Source organism: Thermothelomyces thermophilus, chromosome 4, assembly GCF_000226095.1.
Source record: "Thermothelomyces thermophilus ATCC 42464 chromosome 4, complete sequence".
NCBI lineage: Eukaryota > Fungi > Ascomycota > Sordariomycetes > Sordariales > Chaetomiaceae > Thermothelomyces > Thermothelomyces thermophilus.
Window position 1 is genome coordinate 3,426,422 of NC_016475.1, and position 22,001 is coordinate 3,448,422.

General features: G+C 39.0%; 1 protein-coding gene across 1 annotated transcript; it reads left to right on the forward strand.

Annotated features, from left to right (window-relative positions):
- The first annotated feature begins 513 nt into the window (after positions 1-513).
- Positions 514-1,567, forward strand: MYCTH_2307299 (uncharacterized protein). The gene has a single exon (XM_003664407.1). It carries the CDS (start codon positions 577-579, stop codon positions 1,423-1,425), a length of 849 nt encoding a protein of 282 aa, XP_003664455.1. The 5' UTR covers positions 514-576; the 3' UTR covers positions 1,426-1,567.
- The last annotated feature ends 20,434 nt before the right edge of the window (positions 1,568-22,001 follow it).

Genomic DNA, 22,001 nt, shown 5'->3' on the forward strand with positions numbered 1-22,001 from the left:
TCTCGTTGCTTTGCCCTTGGTATTGCTTGGTGAAGGTGGATGAAGGTAGTGGAGTTGGCATGCGTGTCAGTATTATAGTCGGTTTTTAAGTTATATTTTCCTTTCAATTTAGATAGAGGATATCCCGATTCATGTGTGTTCCCGGTGGACACGGGAGTTAAACTGCCGGCAGGATTACGTACGGCAACATATTTATGTCCTGTTTCCCCGCCCGTGGTGTACACTGCTGTCATATATCCGTCCTGCTTTGCAGTAATGCTATGTCACACATTATACATTGGTCAGACGCCCAGTGTAACGGTTCAGGGTCGGATCGGTGATACGTCGCGACAAGATGCTTTGAACCCTAGACTTTACCAGATTCCGGCCTCTCCGGATATTATTTCCCCGCTGGCCATGCTCCGGCACTTGTTGACAACATGTTTAGCAGGGAATAAGCTTAGTTTTTAAAAATGTAGGCACGCACCTTGGACATGTCTAGCGAACACATCTCCTGTTCTCAACAGGCACTCTCGTTGAAGCACTACGGCGTCACTGTTCTGAAGTGTACCTGCTAACCAGCCGGGACGTATAAGGATGACACTATTTACCGCTGCTACACTGGCTTCCATTGTGCCTACACTGGTGCAAGTTGCCATCGGGCAACCCCTGGTTCCTCGAGCTCCTGGATGCGACCGCTCAGTGCTGGCTGAGGCGGCTGACGCCTATATAGCCACCCAGACGGCAGGCAACATTAGTTTGCTCCAGGGGGTTGTTGCTGATGGCTGGGGATACATAGAAAACAACAAGAGAAGGAACGCATCGGAGGGTGTGCTAAAGAAGGCGCTTACAATCAACCACTGCCGGACCAACTTCGACCTGTTTGCATGCGCAACTTATACCGAAGTCATTGTCACTGACCCGGCCAACCCCTATGTCATCGGGACCCAGATTCACCACGACGCCGATGGCCACGTTAAACTGATTGACACCATCTCCTCGACGACAAACTCGTGGCTGTTTGACGCCCAAAAAACTCTGGAATACGTCCTGCAGGAGAACTGGGACCCGATCCCGGAGGACAAGCGCGACAGCCGCGAGTTCATCAAGGCTGCTGGGGATGCCTACCTCGACATGTGGAGCAACGAGACGGCTGATGACGGTGTTCCCTGGGGAACGCCTTGCAACCGCTTAGAAGGTTCCGTGTACACGGGCAGGGGGAGGCCTCACGACTCTTGCAAGGCAGGCATCCCGTCGAATCACAGCCAAGCCCCAAATACACACCGCCGCTATGTCATTGACGAGGCCATGGGTTCAGTCAGCATCTTTTGTCTCTGGGAACACATGATGATGGCCGCTGACAGCCACGAATTCCGCCTAGAGGGTGGTAAACTGCGATATGTACATACAATGACAGAATGTGGAGGGCAGCGATGTACCCTGTAGTTGAAAGACGCTTACATTAAAAGGGCAAGGTGGGAATGGACAAATATAGCCATTTCTAGAAGGACTCTAAGGTTGTTTACTATGGTATGATAAGTAAGTTTGACCCCCTGTCTGGGTATCAACAGGGGGCCTGACAGACGGGCACAGGCAGGCGTAGGCAGGAGAAACTAGTGGTAAAGGCACAAGAGGTTTTTCCGAGAGAGCCCTGTCGGTATCTAGGCAGGGAGTTTAACTTTAACTCCCTACTATAGTAAAGAATATTACTAAAGAGAAACTACTATAGCTAAATAACTTAGGCTAAATATTTATTATAATAATTTATAAGCTAAGCTAAGCTCGACTAACCTTATCTATAACCTAGTGTAAGCCTAAGGGCCTCCTAGGTCCTAGAAAGAACCCTTATCTAACAGGCCTATAATAGGCTTAGCTAAAAGATCTAGAGGTAGAGGGTAAGGAGCTAGGGGTCAAAGCGTATAGCCCTAGAAGCTATAGGGGCTATAACCTAGTAATAGGTCTAGGAAAGCTATAAGGGAAGTATACTCTCTCTATAGGCCCTATAATTAAGATTATAAGCTATAGGGTTAGCATTAGTAACTAGCTAGAGTAACTATTAAAAGGTTAACTAGGCTAGTAAAAGGATATAATATATAACGTTAATTATATTTATATAGGTTATATACCAAATTCGGCTACCAAATCTCTACTAAATTCAGGGGTAATATATAGCTTATAATACTAACAAGGACATAGTCAATTAAAGCTATTCGCAAGCTAACACTCCTAGAGTTAGTCAAATATAGAGTAGTCTATAGGCATCTCCTTCTATACTAGCTTTACAAAGCCTACCTTCCCCTATAATACTACATGCCATACCTTTTACTACTATTCTTCCTCTTCCTTTATAGCTCTCTTATCTATCTTTTCCTAGCTAGCTATAATAGTAAATTTATATACCTTGCCAAAGTGCTTCTTAGTAGTCTTTTTCCGACTATTAGTCCTCCTCTTAATAAGCTCCTAGTTTAGAAGATTTAGTATGAGAATATTTGCTTATAAGGTTAGAAAGTCTTGTTTAGATAGGTAATTACCTTCTTTAATAGGCTATTATAAACTCTAGATAGTTCCTTTATAAGGTTATTAAACTAAAAGAGTGTCTCCTTACTATTAGAATAGAAAGATACCTCCTTTTCTAATATATCTATATTAGACTTATAGAGGTTAAAAACCTTTGCTGGGTCGAATAGAATTAGTCTAGCCCCTCTTTATATACTAGTAATATTCTTTAGTATTGTTTTATATACTTAAGAGTAGATATTAAGGAACTAATAGTTATTAATTTATATTATATTAAAGAGAGCAGTTTCTATAATAAGTTAGTAATATTACCATATTAAAGGGCTAAAGATACTAATGTCTAAGGGTTATAGTATATAGGTTAAATATAATAGTAAGTAAAGAGGGATAATATTATAAGAGGTATAGAATTTAATAAACTATAGTAATATATAACTTATATAGCTATCTAGAAGAAGAAGATAGTTCTAACTAACTATTTAAGGTACTATATACTATTTAAAGTACCTAATCCATTCTATTATAATATTATAATTAGTCTAGCCATTTAGACTAACTTAAATAATAATATATAGATTAAGGTCTTAAGGAATCTATAATTCCTAAATTTAAGTACCTTTAAGTCAGACCCCCTAGATTTGGAACACCCTACCTTTCGTATAGATGCCACGCACATACCGCTACTTTAACCTAACCACTTTAACTTACTATAACTTGGTCAGTTCTTTTTCAATTAACCCTAAACTTTGCAAATACCTTCAACAGTTTAATATAGCTTATACTGAACAGGATATTTAAGATACACTCGCAAAATACTACTCTAGTCACGGCTTATTACGAAGTATTAGCTACAAATTCGGTATCCCTCCTACCACTTTATATAGTCATATCTAAGGCTCTTAGTTACGTTCAATTACAGCCGAACAATAACAGTCCCTTAGTCACGTATAGGAAGAACAGCTTACCTAATAGGTATTGATCCAAGTTGCCCTAGGTGTCTTACTAACCTACACGCAAATCAGGGAGTTCACTAACCAAATACTCTAGGTATAAGGAGCTAGCTATACAATAGTCAGAAAAGGCTAGATGACCCAGTTCCTTCGTAGGAACCCTGTCCTTCAAACCTAGCAAGCCTATAAGATAGATTTAGTCTATATTAATAGCGCCACTGATTTAGTTATATATAGTTAGTGGTCATAGCTAAACATCCTAGCTATTAAGGATATCCTACTAGCTAACCGTTAAAATATAGACAAATATAGCATTATAGAAGGATAGGGAACTAACGGCTTAGTAGTTAGAAATGCCTAAATGTATTTAATTTAACGGAAAACTCCTAATTTATATGCCTAGACTTCATTCCTTGAGTGTATCTCTACAATAGGGATATCCATCCCCCTAGTCGTCATCTTCAGGGGTAGGACTCTTTAATAATAGTAGTTTCCTATCGATAAGACCGAATTAAAGGACTAGAAGTTTATAATGATAGAGACAGGCTAGACTAATCGAACTATTATAATCGAATAGCTCTAAGAAGTCTTTATTCCTTCTACCTAGCTAGAGAATAGTTCCTAGCAATAACTTCTAATATTAGACGGCTATAATAGCTATATAACTAATAACTTTATATAGTTATATTATAAGAATAATATCTAGTTACTCTTTTTACTATTATATACCTTCTATATCCTCTAACCATTAGATTTATTAGTCTTCTCCCCCCTAAAATATACCTACTAGAAGCTCCTTAATAATATAACTTCCTAGACCAAGTTATTAGCAATTAGTAAGCAATTAATGATCAAATATATTATAAGGGTTTGGAAGGAGGCTATTATATCCTAGAATATCAAAGTAAGATAGAGGGTATCTAGGTTATAGCTAGTTAATATGGCTAAACCCCTAATAAACAGACTTCTATTAGAAAATTCCAATAATATTGATGTAGTACGTTGTCTATGGACGCGTCTATCATGTAAGGTTGGATAAGATAAGACCTGTGGATCTGGCAAACAGGCTGGCAAACGGAGGGTTCTTTGTTCCTAATCCTCCACTTATACCAGAGCCACAGGGCCAGCCAACGTAGGAAGGAGACATCGCACTTTTGAACTATTTACAACTTACCAACTTTCTTCCATCTATTAGAACCACTATCTTCTATCAAATGGTAGCGGAAACTCTGCTTCTAACCATCAGAACTGGATTCGTATCAATTTGACGATTAATCCGGTACCACTTTCGCGATAGTTACGCTCTGTTTCGGCAACTTAGTAACCGAACTAGGCAATTCTATTGCAACCACCACAAAATCCCTCTGTTCCTAGCGACTTAGTAACCAGGGCAGTCATCTATCTGTCTCTCTATTCCTAGTGACTTGGTAACTAGGACAGTCCTCCTCCTATCTATCAACCCTATCTTCGTTTGACCCCGGTGACTTGGTAACTGGTGGCCAGGCAAATCTCATATTAACCCTAGGATCTTTTCCTATAGAAGATCCTCCTTGATCTTCCTATCCTTTAAATACTCCTGCTAAAAAACTAAATATCAGGGAACTATTTAACTACGCTACGAGCGTTCTAAGGAGGCACGATAAGATACCCTTTATACTATAGGTATAGGCGTTAGATTATAATCCTAAAGGCTAACTATAAGAAGCTCCTCTATAGAAGCCGGAATCACTACTCGAATTTACTAACAAATATAAGCTATAGTAAGCTAAACCTAACAAGTTTGGTGCTAATAAGGAAATGTTAGCTTGGTTAAATAGCAAGATAGATTTTCGGTTTGATTAGCTAAAGGAACGAACCGACTATATCTCTAACAAGATTAAAGGAGCTATCTATAAGCTATTGTAGACGCTTAAAAAGAATCTCGCTAGGATAGATCGTAACTTCGCTTACCACCTATAAGAAGCTAAAGATCGAATTTCCTAGTGCCTAGAGAAATACGTAGAAGAAACGATAGCACTATTGGCTAATTATATCAAAGGGCTAGAAATCTATATAAATTAGTATAACGATATACTCGGCCGAGTGATAACTTAAATAAAGGAATTAGTTAATACGATATATAGTATAGAAAGCAAGATTGATGATTAACTACCTAGTTGTCGGTAATCCTCCTTCGACCCTATTAGACTTAGTACTATTATAGAAGAAGTATAACAAGTTAGTAATCTTGTAGAAGATATACGATGTAATAGTAGTACTTTCCCTATACCCCCTAAGGGCATTAGTATCGGCTATCGTTATAATCTTGGCTGCCCTAAACGTACGTAGCCTTTATGTAAGATCCTATACTTTGCGGCTAGCAAAGGCAGAGAACCTAGTTCCTTAAGCTCTAACGATGGCGATAACGAGCCATCTAACCGTTACTAACCTTTAGGTAACTAGAATCTAGGACGCTATCACGGCGCTCCGTACCCTGGTAATGGTAGCGGTAATAATAGTAATAATGGCAATAGACATCATAGACACGAATTAACGTACGATACTACTATAAGTATATAGAGCCGCTTGGACTTTAAGATCAAGAAGGACAATATTAGCTAGTTTGATCCTTCTTTCCCTAACCTGTGTTCCTTGGGTATTGTTAACGATAGTAAGAATCTAGTATTTACTAATGTCTATTGCTTCGCTAACTGTATTGAAACCTTCCTAGAAAGCGACCCTAATAGTAGCATTAAGACGTAGATTCTATCCTTTTTCTAAACCCTTCTTAGTGGCCTAGCTATCATTTGGTAGACTAACGAGCTAAACGATACTATGTATAGATAATTATATAAGCTAGGTTTTCGAGCTATTATAGATTGACTATAGGAACGCTTTATACCTAACGCTATAACGGCTACTTGTAAGTTTAACGAAGCTAGCCTACGTCTAAAGGATATTATAAAGGACGAGTAAGCGCTTAGTTTCTTCGTATAGAAGATGCTTTATTAGGCACACTTAATATATATACTTAACGAACGTAACGATAACTAGTAAGGCGTTATAGTTTAAGTCTAGTTAGCTATAGACCTTTATATCAAGTAGTATTTAGATCCTCCCTAACGATACTCTTTACTTAGGACCTATATATAATATATCAAGTAGTCTCGATCTATTATTTTAGCGGCCACTCTTGACCATTACCTATATCTATAAAAGAAGATATCTATAGACGGCAAGGCTAAAGACCGCCCTTATAAGCCTATACGCCGTAACACTAATCGACCTCGACAATTTAGCTATAGATATAACAAGCCCCTAAGATACGACTAGCAGGACCGCAAATTTGAACGTAACCGCGGATTTGACCGTAATCGCAGGTTTGATCGCGATCACGGATTTGACCGTAATCGCGACTAGGATCGCCACGACCAGGATCGCCGTAAGCAGGGCAATCGTGGCCAAAAGTAGGTCAGATTTAGCAAAGATGACCGCTAGTAAAAGGGATATCGCGACTACGCCTACTTTGCTAAAGAAGCTAGCGATAGCTCCGAGCCGGATCAATCTGACGTATAGTTAGCCAAAAGTGCCCCTAAATCTAGATCTGAATCTTCGGGCAGCGATACTAGTATCGCGTATATCGTTTTAGACTTATAGCTTACTTGCTATAAGTACTATAAGTCCTTTAACTTGTAAGTCAAACTATACGCCTATATAAAGCAATGCCGTGGAACTAGTCCTCTTCCTTCTGTCCATAACTATAAAGCTAATCTTACGGATTTGGCTCGCTATACCTGTGGTTCCTGTAATACCACTCTAGAATCGCGAAATGCCCTCTTCCGGCACTTGAAATCTTACAAGGACGTAAAATCTGGCAGTGTTCGCCGCCTAGCGGATCCTTTTACTTTAAACTACCTGTCAGATCTACCTACTTCGCCACCGGAAAACGTATACTAAGCTATAGACGTACTACCTATTATATTATTAATAGATACTATAGTAAACGCGTACCAAATTAGAGACGCTCTTTCTAGTCGTACGCCTAAATGCTATAGTTTGCCGCTAGGATATACCTACCTACGTGTCAGGGCATACTACAAGCCTATAGATCGCGAAGCCGTAGAAGTATACCTAGATCCTAGTACTAGCTGCTCCCTTATCGACCGTACGTTCCTATAGCGATTAAACTACTAAATCGAATGATATAAAGGCAAGGTTAAAGGCATAGGAAATGCTATATTAAGCCTTAACGAATAGGTGTCATTCGATATCTACTTGCTAGGTATAGAAAACGGTACTCCTACCCTGGCTAAGTTTACCTATATGGCATAGGTTATCGACTCTCTGGTATTGAATCTTCTGATAGGTAATGAATTCCTAGATTTATACGATATAAATATTAATTACTATTGTAAGGAAGTTAAATTATAGTTATTTAAGTTCTGTCTTCCTTTTTCTATATATATATACTCTATACCCCATATACAGAAGGTCAAAACCACTCGTAAAATCACTCTCCTGCCTAACCAACAGGCAATAGTGCCTATTAAGTACAAGCCTCTCCCGACAGGTCACGCCTTCATGTTTAACTTAGCTTATATAGCTATCTATAACTTCGTTATAGATATAAAGACCCTAAAGGTAGTACCTGTCAAAAATACTACACAGGGAACGCTATATATCCCGAAGAGGCACCCTGTCAAAAGGATCGAAGAAATGGAAGACAGTGGCTACTTTGCCTGTTTATGGAATACTACTTTCTATATGGTGGCGATTGCTACTACTATCTTAACGACAGGTACACCTGCCGCCGTAACAGACGTTAACCCTACGAAACTTGCTAATTAGTATGACATTATACCGGTTAACGCTTCCTTTGATTTGAACCACTATTCGGGCGTAATCCTCGAAGGTAGTTACATCCCTACGAAGCTACCTATGACTATAGCCTTATTTATAGCCTCTGACGACACGAATTCGGACACTCCTATTAGTAACTTCGTCTTCTAACTTGCCTAGTAATCTTAACCTTTTCTACTATAAGATATTTCGCTAGAAGCAATTCTAGGAGCCGCTAACAAAGTTACTAGCGAAGTAGAACGTAAACTATACGTACCTAAGAAGCATTCTACATTGGGATTAAAGATATCGGGGTCCCTGCCTAAGATCGTTACCGATAATGGCGTCTATATATACGCAAGCGACGTAAAACTAGCTAAGAAGTTCGCTAACTTAGTTAACGGATTCCTATAACTCTGGAATAACGCTAGTCTGATCGATATTCCGTAGAAAGAGTAGATAAAAGTGCCACTCGTGGAAGGCTGGTAACACTAGAAAGTACGCTCCCGCGCGTACCCGTTAAGCTAGAGGGATAGGGAAGTCCTAGATAAAACCTTCGACGCCCTCTATTAATAGGGCAAATTACGGTTCGCGAAGGACGCTACTCCTTTTGCCTATCCTGTTTTTGTGGTCTGGTGTACTATAAAAGACGTCGTAAAGGGCCATGTCGTCATCGATCTATATAGTCTTAATAAGGTTACTATCCCTAATGATTACCTACTACTATTATAGTCAGAGATCATCGTAGCTTTATATAAAAAGAAGTTCATTACGGTAATTAACGCTATATCGTTTTTCTATTAATTTGGTATATATCCTCTATATCAAGACAGATTTATACTAATTAGCCCTCGCGGTCTAGAACAGCCGACTATAGCGCTTATAGGCTACCGTAATTCGCCTATATATATATAACGGTTTATAGATCAGCTATCATAACCGTATTCTTCCTATTATCACGCGTTTATCGATAACATTGTCATTTTCTTAGATATAGCTAAGGATTATATACGGCATTTAGAGACCATTTTCAACCTATTTCGTAAGAAGAATATTGCCATCTCGCCTACCAAGTCATATATCGGCTACCTGAATGTAGAACTACTTAGCTTTCGTATAGACAGTCTTGGCCTTACTAATATAGATTAGCACGTTAAAGCATTTAAGTAGTTATCCTTTCTACGTACGTTAAAAGCGCTAGAACAGTACTTAGGCGCTACTAGTTTCCTTCGACACTTGATTCCATACTATACGAAGATCGCCGAGCTGCTCTAGAAACGTAAGACTGACTTGCTTATACATAGCTATAAGTCTAGTAAACTAGAAGTTGGTAACCGTACCTAGAGGATAGGCTACTATAGCCGTACTTCCTTCGAGCCAACTAAGCAGGAAGAAGCGTCCTTTACAGCCCTATAAGAGGCTATATATTACGAGAACCTGACTATCCTCTACCACTTTAATTCTAATAAGCAGCTATATATTTAACTTGATAGCTATTTAGAATACAGATTTAGCGTTATAGTCTTCTACACTTACGACAGATACAACTAGTGCCTAGGCAACCCTATCCCAGCTAACCAAGTGCTACTAGTAATATTCTTAAGCTGCCTATTGACAAAGGCTAAGATACGATATAGACCCTCTAAATAGGAAGTCACTTATCTGGTCTAGGCAATTTATAAACTATATATAATGGTCTATTCGGCGTGTATACCAATCATCGTCCTAACTAACTATGCCGCTATATATAGTATTATAGAACAAATCAACCTAGATACGAGTTCTACCGATCACGCTAATCGTCGCCTAATTAACGCGTCTATCTACCTATTGCAATATGACCTCAAAGTCTACTATCTTCCTAGAAGACTTAACTTCGTACTAGACGTATTAAGTAGACTAAGCGCCTTAGGAGACCCTAAACCTTCTAAACGACTAGATGGATTAGCTATACTTAACGACATTTAGTTTGCTTTTACCAAGGCGTAGATAGATCCTAAACTCAAGGTAAAGTTCGTTAACGGCTATAAGGCTAATGCTAAGTATGCCCCTATTATTAAGGATCTTATTAAAAATAAGCGTATAGATAGGACTATTAACGATAAGAGTATCGCTATTTTCTTACACTATAGGCTACCGTTCGTCCTAATTAACAAGCTCCTCTATTATATTTGCCTAGATGGTATATACACGTTATATGTTCCATTAAGCCTCGCGTAATATATCCTAAGCTTAGCCTACGATAAGAAGTATCATTTCGGAATCAATAGGATGATATATAATTTATATAGTATCGCGATCGATAGAAAAACCAGGCATATATAGGACTATATGAAGTACTGCCCTATCTATTAAGTTAACGCCACTAATTATAATCTTCCTATAGGCGACTACTAGCCAATTTATCCATTAGATATACTACCTATATAAGTAATCACTATTAACTTTATAGCAGCGTTACTATTAGTTCCGTTAGCTAGAATACTATGGTATTTAAATAGGTATAATAAGTTTAATTTAATAATAACCGTATCTTGTAAATCGTCCAAACGAACGCTCCTTATACCCGGCCACTCTAACTATACCACCACAGACTAGGGCTATATATTAATATAACAACTACTCCTATCCAACTAGGGAGTACTAACTGCTATTATATCTAACCACGACCACAAATTTACATCAGAGCTATAGACTAATATATAGAAAGCGTTAAATATAAAGCTATTAATAACTACTATATACTACCTATAGGGAGATAGTCTCGTAGAGCGAAAGAACCAGATAGTAGAAATCGCTCTACGCTTCTTCATCTATAAGAAACCTAACGACAATTAGACCACGATACTTCCATAGCTTTAATAGCATTTGAATAGCATATATACCGCCTCTATTAGTATATCTCTACACGAGCTACTATACGGTTTCAAACCCGCTGGACCGTTGGAGGCGCTAACGGCGCCATCGTCAAAAACGGCGTAGGATATCCTAGTTCTACATAAATATCTACGCCAAGACGCCTAGATAGCAATAGACTTTATAACGGCCAGAGCCAAACACGGATACGATACTAGCTACTACGATATCGAATTTAAGCTAGGCGATCGAGTATATCTACGCCTATACTATGGCTACCACCTGCTAGGTCGACCGTCGTATAAGTTGTCCTAATAGTATGCCGGACCTTTTAAAGTCGTCGAACGAGTCGGCCGTTTGGCGTACCGTCTTTGACTACCGCCAAATATGGACATCTATCCTATGATATCTGTGGTATAGCTATCGCCTACTCCTCCTAGAACCGACCCGTACGACCACGCTGTACTACCTCCTGACCCTGTTAAGGATAGCTATACCGATAACGGCTTAGAATCCGGAGACAAGTACAAACTCGAACGTATCTAGAACTACAAGCTTATACGCGGCAAGTATAAGTATCTAGTTAAATAGAAAGGACTTGGCCACAAATATAACGTCTAGAAGACCAACTTCTAGCTACACTACACGTATAAGTTAGTTAACGAATACTAGGTACGTCAAGGAGGTCAACCTATAGCGGCTTAAGCAATGTAAGGCAATTACCTATAGGGACGTACTTATAAGAAGGCATCAAAGACTCCCCTAGAGGGAGCCGTAGAAGGAAGACACCAAAGTAGGGCCGTAGGTAGCCAAGAGGAAGACATATAGGACACCATAATAGTGGGATAACGCCACTACTTTCTGTTACAATATTTCTATAGAAAGAAAGCGCGTTTGAGAGCTATTTGGAGCTATAGTATAGGCACTACGTTTTTCCTTCTAGGCAGGGGACTTGATGTAGTACGTTATCTACGGACGCGTCTATTATGTAAGGTTAGATAAGATAAGACCTGTGGATCTGGCAAACGGGCTGGCAAACGGAGGGTTCTTTGTTCCTAATCCTTTACTTATACTAGAGCCACAGGGCTAGCCAACGTAGGAAGAAGACATCGCACTTTTGAACTATTTATAACTTACTAACTTTCTTCTATCTATTGGAACCACTATCTTCTATTAAATATAGTTAATACCAATAAACAGCTAGCTTCTATATAGACTCCAGAACCTGTTTAACACTCCTAGCCTTTAAAAGAAGCCATTAACCTATTGTTTAGTACACTATAGAGGAAGTTAGACTTATATAGTCAGCTGACCAACCTAGCTACCAAGACTTAGCACCTCTTTATACGTAGGCTCCTATTTAGGAAGGTTAAAAAAGTGTTCGACCGGAAGAACTTCGAATTAGCTTAGCTACGTTAGGAAAACGAAGCTCTAAAGGCATAGTTAGAAGTAATTCGGCTGTTAAAGAGGAAGAGGGTAGTTATAGATCCGAACGAGCAGTTTGCTACAATTAAATAAATCTACAAGGTATAGGTTAAAGCCGGCTATATAGAGGGCTCTATAGCTAAAGAGAGCAGGTTAGAAAGTATAGGATTAGAGGCTTCTTATATTATAGTAAGTTAAACAGACTATTATATAGAAGGTTAAAGAAGATAGGTAGGTATATAAGCCAAGAAATGCTGAATGTACAAAAGGTAAGGTATTCCGAATCTAGGGGGTCCGACTTAAAGATTATAAATAGAGATAAAATATAGTTATTAATATTAATATACTTAATAATTAAGACCTATTTATAGTTACTAACACCCGGCTAACCAAGGAAGTCTCTTATATCTCTGCGGATACCCTACCAAAACTCACGAAATTACCATCGCTAGAAAGCTCTCGAAAAACGCTATCTAACGGTACCACTTTCAACCGCGCGCAAGCCGTTGCGGGTATGCAACAGGCATCGCAAGCGTCAGAACCGGACCCGACCGTAATCCGACCGCACCTCGCACGCCCGTTAAAATTTTCACCGCATAGACCACTTAGCGCCCCTAAATGTAACGTTAATTTAAAGCCTACTACTAAGCTACTAAGTAGGGAGGCCTATAGCTTCGAACTAATCAAAGGGAGGCCTACTATAGGCTTACCCTACCCTAGATATTAAGGAACTAAAGGGATCTTATTATATAACTAGTTAACCTTATACTAAGCCCTAAACGGGGCAAGGTATAAGACCTCGCTAATAGGCTCTTATAGGGCCTTACGACTATTATTATAGGCCTAGTTCTAAACCTATAGGAACTTATAGCTAAGGAAGTTAAAAAGGGGCTTAAAGAAGCCCTTAAGGCTACCCCCTGCCCTACCTAGCTATAGGTAGCCATAGGCTTATAATAGGGGGTAATAAGCCCCTAGGGAGGCCTACTATCGGCTAAGGCAGTACTGTTATAGGCCTTGTAGGAGGTTATAATACGGAACGTAAGCCTATAGGAGGACCTTAAAGCCTGAACCCCGGCCGAAATAGTCTAAGCAGTTAATAGGGCTTCTAGCCACTAGGGAGCCGTTACGGCTAGGAAGTTCTTAAGCAGGGATATAGTAATAGTCTTTAAGGATAAGGCTACTAAGGACTGGTATTTAGTTAATAAGCGATAGGTAGCTATAGCCTTTGGAAAGGAGGCTAGGGAGGTTGGTAGGGCCTATATAGTCCTAGCTAAAGGAGTCCGGAAGGAGGAGCTATAAGGGGTTAGTAAATAAGACTTTAAAGGGGCCGTAGGCCTATATTTGATCGAAACGGTCAAGTTCCGGCTGCTAAAGAGCCTATAGAGGAAGTAGGCTATAGTACTCCTAGACCTATGGGACCTCGAAGAGGCCCGGAAGGCCTATAACGAGGGCATAGTCTAGGATGCTTAGGTGCTAGACTACAAGCCCTACTAGGATGCTTTAGAGCTAAGGTAATACTATAGGTATTAGAGCTTTAGCTATACCTAGCGGTACTACTAACGGCTGGCCTATTATAGCCGTTATAGTATAAAGGCCTATAGGGAGGGGAGGAAGGCTAGGGAGGCCTAGTACCCTACCTATTTTAACTAACTCCCTTATAAGTATATAGCCTATAGGGGCCCCTATATAGCCTAGTATAAAGGCTACCTAAAGAAAGTCAAGGCCTAGGAAAGGGCTACAGAGGCCTACTAGTATAGACTTTAAACCTTCTAACTATTAGAGTAACTATACTAGAGGGTAGCCTTTAAGTTTAGTAACTAGCCGGAAGATGATAACTATTATCAAACCAGGGCTAAACACCCCTATAGGAGGCCTACCCTAGCCTAATAGGCGGCTAAGAGTGCCTTATTCGACATCTAATAGACCTATATTTCCTTTCTATAACCTAGAACCCCTTCCTTCTTATAACCGGCCAAAGGGGTAATAGTTATAGAGCTAACTACTATACCCTTAGCCTCTGCTCTAGCTACCTCGAATGTAAATTAAGATCCTTTAATAGAATACCTAAGGTAATAAATAGGCCCTTAAGGTCTTATTAGAGGAGGCCAAATACGACCTATTAGCTATCTAGGAACCGTAGATTAACTAGTTTATAGGGTTAATATACTGCCCCTAGGCTTCGAAATACTACCTAGTTTATAAGCCTAAAGGTAAGGTAGCTATTCTAGTAGTTAAGCGCTTCCTAGTTAGCTAGTAAGACTATTTAGTAGAGGAAAACTAGTATAAGGTAACCTTTCCGGCCCTAGGAGAGAGGGGGTTCGAGCTCTAGTTAGTCTATAATAACAAGGGGGAGTAGGCCCTCTTATAGGACCTATTAGCCCTACCTTGGCTAACCTACCCCCTAGTTCTTATAGGTAACTTTAACCTCTACTACCTAGTCTAGGACCTATTTAATAGGCTTAGCCTAGGGGCTAGGGACCTCCTTAGCCTTATAGACTAGTAAGACCTTAACTTATATACGCCCTATAGCTAGGTTACTAGGGCCCCCTAACGGGATTAACGTGGCTAGCCTTCTATAATAGACCTATTCTAGGCCTTGGCTAGGCTAGAAGCGACTTATAGGGATATCGCGGAACGTAGGAAATCTGACCACTACCTATAGGCTCTAAATGTCTCTCTCTAGGGGACTAATAGGCCCGTACCGGCTAATAAAGGATAGGACTAGAAGAGCCTAGACGAGGAGGTTACGTAGGCCGAGGTAGCCTACCTCCTACTCTAGCTTAGTAGGTAGGTATTAGCCCTGGCCGGGCCTGTCTTCTGGGGCCTAGAGGAGCTTCTATAGGCCTTCGACAGGCTTATAAAGGCCCTCGAGGAGATAGCTATAGTCTCGGCCCTGGTAAAGAAGGCTAGTATAGGTGGTAAACAAGCTTAGTAGTAGACAAAGGAGGTTTGAGAGGCCCGGAAGAGGGCTAAGGAGGTAGAAAGGGCCTATAGGGGTACCTTAAACCCCTATACGTAGGAAGTACTTCGGCAGGCCCTATAGGACTAGGCTAAGACTATCACGGCTACGAAGACCAAAAGCTAGAGAGCTACGTTATAGGAGGTAACTAACCGGCCGGACCTATTATAGAGACTAGAGTAGTAGGCAAGGTTATAAAGCTACCTACCGGTCAACCTTCTAAAGCTCCTAGCCTTCGAAGGAAGGCTTATAACCTACTAATAGAAGGCTAGAGCACTGGCTAATGAGTTCTTTCCAAACCCGGAAGCAGACCTATTAGATATTAATGACCTAGATCTAAACGACTACTAGGAGCCGAAGTTCGAAATAAGCTAAGAGGTTACAATAGGTAAAGTTAAGGTAATACTAGCTAGGGCAGCCCTATAGAAAGCCCTAGGGGAGGACCTCCTCCCTATAGGTCTATTAAAGGCCTATAGGCGGCCGCTCTACCGGATATTAGTAAAACTAGCCTTAGAAAGCCTACGGCTTGGCTATTTTCTAGCCCGGTTTAAAAGGGCTAAGACAATACTCCTCTATAAGCCTAATAAACCCCTATAAGCCTACTTTACCCTAGGTAGCTATAGGCCTATAACACTCTTACTAATAGTAGGTAAGGTACTAGAGGCTATAGTTACCTAGAAGGTAACGGCCGTTATAGAGGCCTATAGGCTTCTCCTAGCTAAGTAGATAGGTAACTAGGAATATAGGTCTATAGAACTAGCTATTCGGCTTATTATAGCTTAGGTTTAAGAGGCTTAGAGGTATAAGGCAGCTACCTCCCTCCTATAGCTCGATATCTTAAGGGCTTTCGACACTATTAACTATAACTAGCTACTAGCTACTCTATAGAGCCAGGGCTACCTAAAGTAGTTAGTAGTCTAAGTCAGGGAGTAGCTATAGGATAGGGTAGCTATTCTTTACTTTAATAGCCAGGAAACAGAGGATATAGTAGTAAGGGCCGGGGTCCTATAGGGGTTACCCCTTTCCCCTATACTATTTATCCTTTATATAGCCTCCCTCTATTAGGCTATTTACTAGGCTAGCCCTATAGTTAGTTTAATAGGCTTTACTAACAATACTAACCTCCTAGCCTTTAAGAAGACCAAAGAGACCTATAATAGTTAGCTATAAAGGGCCTAGAAGGCTTACCTTTAGTAGGCAAGGACCTAGGGTATAGCTTTTGCCCTAGAAAAGTGCGAGCTTATCTACTTTAATAGGGGCCGGAAATAGTAGTTACGATCACTAGAGCTCCTATAGCCTAGAAGGGGTACTACTACTATAGCCCTATCAAAGCCGGCTAGATTCCTTAGGGTCTAGCTAGACTAGAAGCTATAGTAAGGCCCCTACTATATAAAGGTAGCTAAGAAGTTAGAAACCTAGGAGTTTGCCCTAACTAGGCTCGCTATAAAGATCTAGAGCCCCGGCCTTTTATAGGCCTACAAGGTCTATACTAAGTATATCTATAGCGCCCTAGCTTATAGGGCCTTAAGCTTCTATAAGCCTACTAAGCCAGGGGGCAATCTAGAAGGCCCTGCTAAGAAACTATCGAAGGCCTAATATAGGGCCCTTTAAGTAGTTACCAGGGCCTATAAGGCTACCCCTATCTAATGCCTCGAAACAGAAGCTTAGGTACCGCCCCTCGACCTTTATCTTAACAAGAGGCTAGCTAACTTTAAAGCCAAACTTAACTAGCTACTCCTATAGACTAAGGTAGGCCTAGGGGCCTCCTAGGTCCCTATAAGGGCTCTTATCCAGCAGGCCTATAATAGGCTAAACTAGAGGTTCCGGAAGAGAAGGGCTAGGGTAAGGGGCTAGGAGCTAAGGCCTATAGCCCTTAAGGTAGTAAGGTTAATAGTCCGATAATAGGTTTAGGAAGGCTATAGGGGGGGTTAACCCCCCCTTTAGACCTTATAAAGAAGGCTACAGGCTATAGAACTAGCCATGGTAGCTAGCTAGAGCAACCGTTAGAGGGCCGACCAAGCCGGTAGGAGGATATAGCATATATCGGACAAGGACCCCCCCTGCCTAGTTTTCATAGGGGAAGGCCTATAAAGGTACTAGGGCCTAACGAAGGCCTAGAGCTCCCTATTAGTATAGGCCTATATAAGGGCTATCGGCCTTTATAACTTCCTATTTAAGGTTTAAGTCCTAGGGGTTAGTACCCCTTACTATACCTATAGCTAAGGGAGGGAGATTGTCAAGCACCTAGTTATTTGGTGCCCGAACCTATTAAGAAGCCGAACATAGGAATCCTAGGAAATACGGTTATAAAGGGACCTAGACCTCGTTTTATAAGGTATAGGGGCCTGTAACTATCGTTTGGCAAGGAGGGTTCTATAGTAGCTAATGGACCTAGGGAGGCTCCTAGAATACCGCCTTATAAAAAGGCTAGACCAGGAAGAAAGGCCTCTTTAGGGCTATTCTAGCCACTTCTCCTTTTCTTAGTAGTATATTAGTATTTTAGATTAGGCATTAAAGGAGGGATAGAGGTTTTTATCTGGCCAATTAGGTATGGTTTCCTTTATATATAACTAGAGAGGCTCTAGTATGCTTATTAGCATAACGGTGTAGGACTAATGATAATAATAATAATAATATTTATAGTTACTGGGCTAAATAAAGGTTAGCTTCTATACCTTTATATAAGGTATAATAATTATTAGAATATCCTTAATACCCTTTATATAGCCCTTTTTATCCATATTATGGATATTATTATTAGTAATATTATATATAAGCTAGGTAGTCTAGAAGAATTTAAACTATTACTCTAAAGTTTAGTAATTAAAGGTATCTTTCTAGGACTAATCTAGTATATAAGAGTATTACGTTTAAACCTCTAGATAGTATACAAGGAAGTCAGAATACTAGCACTTTCTAAGAGGTTTTATATCCTTCTTTATAAGGAGGAGTTAGCTAGCTAGATTCTTAATAGCCAAGATAGATATTAGCTAGCCCTAGGCATTAAGTTAGTAGATAGCTCAAATAAGGGAAGCTTCTTCTACGTTCGACAGGCATTATTATAGCTCTCTAGAAGCTCGAATACTCTTATACCGACTAGAAAGACGGTCTATAAGCGTTGATTAGGGGACTCTAAAGAGGATAGTGGCTTATCGAATACTAGGGATATCTTTCTGTTCGAGTGCTAAGATTACGGCTTAGATACGGCCTTCCTGATCAAGATTTAAGTTAGTTATCGTTAAAAAGGTAGAGTAGACTTCGAATACTATAAGAAAAGAGGAATTTATAGTAAACTGGCTTGCGATATTAGTATCTTAGTGGTGTACATTTAGGGGCTTAAATTAGTAAAGATTTAGTGGCCAAATTTGGTATATGACCAATATAAGTATGATTAACGTTATTAGATAAGGACTCCTTATACCTAGTCTTTATAAAGGGTAGCTTATAGAGGTATTAGGGCCTAATAAAAGCCTAGAGCTCCTTATTAATATAAGCCTATATAAGGGCTATTAGCCTCTATAACTTCCTAGTTAAGGTTAAACTCCTAGGGGTTAGTACTCTTTATTATATCTATAGCTAGGGGAGAGAAACTATATAATATCTAGTTATATGATATATAGACTTACTAAGAAGCTAAATATAATGATCTTATAATATTTACTTATAGAGAGACCTAGACTTTATTTTATAGGGTATAGGGTTATATAACTATTATTTAGTAAGGAGAGGTTTATAGTAGCTAATAGACTTAAGGAGGCTCCTAGAGTATAGTCTTATAAGAAGGCTAGACTAGGAAGTAAGGTCTTTATAAGGCTATTTTAGCTACTTTTGCTTTTCTTTAGAATATATTAATATTCTAGATTAGGTACTAAAGAAAGGATAGAGGTTTTTATCTAGCCTATTAGATATAGTCTCCTTTATATATATATAATTAGAGATATTCTAATATATTTAGATATAATAGTACAATTAGGGGTCAAAAGTCCTAGGCCACCCTACCTACTTAAATACGTTTCGTAACACCTATATATATCCTACCTTTTCTTTAACATCCTACAATTCAATGATATAGCCCTTAATCTATACGATTTTATATACAAATTGATGGCAAACCACTAGCCAAACTAGGAATTAAGCCTATATATTTGAATAGTTATTTATAGCCTTATAGCTACTAGCCAAAGCAAGCGGTCCCTGGTAACCCTCTTTGGTATATCTCGACATACTATCTACTATATAATTAAATTATAGAAATCTAACTACACTTTCGACTCCCGACCTCGAAGTGGCCGTCTAGAGGTTCTTTCGCGTTCGGAAAAACAGTATATCATTTTGATGGTCAAGAAAAACCGACGTATAGCCCGGAAGGCTCTAATTAACACGGTTAGGAAGAAAGTATTACCTTTAACCATTCGACGATATCTCTAAGCCTACTATTTATATAAATAACATGCTAAAAGGAGGATTCCCTTGTTAAAAGAGGTAGTAAAGGATCGGTATAACTTTATACGCGATTAGCTTAAAAAGACGGATAAACTAATATAGGTAAGTTAAAGATAGTATATTCGTTCTTTTAGATATTTCCAATAATCTTAGATTATCTTTTCTAATAAGTATTCCTATTAAAATAATACTTTAAATCCGATTGCCTAAGTATTCTATTTTCCTTCTAAGAAGTATAACCGCTAATTTATTAACTTAAAGAACTATACCTAGGTAAATATTACTATTATAGTATAGGGGGTAATATAGATAGGTAGTTAGAGTAAGCTTATTATTATAGAGAGGGATCTTAGTACTTTACGCTATAGCTATATATCCTAGTTATACTAGAGGGCTTTAGAAGAGGGCCTTCTACCTTATTATAACGAGACCTGGCATTTTTAGTAAGATAACGTTCCTATCTATATATCCGAATCGACCAAATAGTGGCTCCTAGTATGGAAGATTTCCTAGATCGAATGGCCCTGATGTAGTACGTTGTCTACGGACGCGTCTATTATATAAGGTTAGATAAGATAAGACCTGTAGATCTGGCAAACGGGCTGGCAAACGGAGGGTTCTTTGTTCCTATCCTCTACTTATACAGAGCTACAGGGCCAGCTAACGTAGGAAGGAGACATCGCACTTTTAAACTATTTACAACTTACCAACTTTCTTCTATTAATTGGAACCACTATCTTCCATCTATTGGAAACCATCTTCTATTAGGCCCGTATATAGCCCTGATTTGAACCCTATTAAACACGTATAGGTAGCTCTTAAATGGAGGCTATATATAATGTTCCTAGATCTATAGAATTTGAGGCAGAACAGGCTAGATATTAAAGAGTTTACCAAGTACCTATAGGAGGCGTAGTAGGCTATTGATTAGGGGGTAATTAACAAGCTAATCTAGGGAATGCCACGTTAGCTAGCCGTAGTTAAAAGAGCTAGGGGGTGGTATATAAAATGTTAAAGCTTGGAACTAGGGCTACTATCTAATGTAAATAGTTTTCCTATACAATTTGTAGCTATTAAGGTATCTTATATTAAAGTCTGGTAGTAAAACTATAGGTAGGTAGGAAATGTAGGGTTAGCCCTAGACTTATGACCACTTACTATATATAAATAATAATAATAATAATAATAATAATAATAATATTTCTTTATAAGAAAAGATCTCTTATATCCTTGTAAATAACCTTCTAAAATATATAAAACTACTACTATTAGAAAGCTCTTAAAAACTACTATCTAATGCTACTACCCTCAAATATATACAAGCCGTTATAGCCATATAATAGGCACTATAAGCGTAGTGGCCAGACCTAACTATAACCTATATACCTATTAAAGTTTTTCGCTATATAGACTACCTTATACCCCTAAAAGCGACGTTAACTTAGAGCCTACCACTAAGCTACTAAGTAAGGATACCTATAACTTTAAACTAATTAAAGGGGAGCCCCTAATAGGCCTACCCTATACCTAATATCAAGAAACTTAAAGGTCTTATTATAAAACTAGTTAAACTAGTACTAAGCCCTAGCTAAGGTATTATATAAGACTTTGTAAACTAGCTCTTATAAGGCCTTATTAAACTAGGGCTAGAAGCTCTTAATGTGACTAGAGGGTTATAGGGTATAGTTTTGTTTTTTAGCTCTAAAGAGCTTTATTATATATAATAGATATAAATAGAGGTCGCCTATCTAAGGGCACTAATAGAAATAATAATAAGGATAATAAGTAATTTTCGATACTTATTTACTCTAATAGATCTAGGTAACAAGATATAGTTCTTTATTCTTTTATAAGTTTAGATATCTTTTTATGTATAAGTTGACTCTTTTATATCTATCTAGAGAGATATTACTATTACTACCTTTGCTCTTATCATTACTATTACCTAAATAGCCTAGACTTATATACTATAATCGCAAATACTTAGACACCTTAAACACTTTAAGCCATTGCTTCTCCTTATCTAACTAGATAGAGGTTTAATTCTAAAGGTA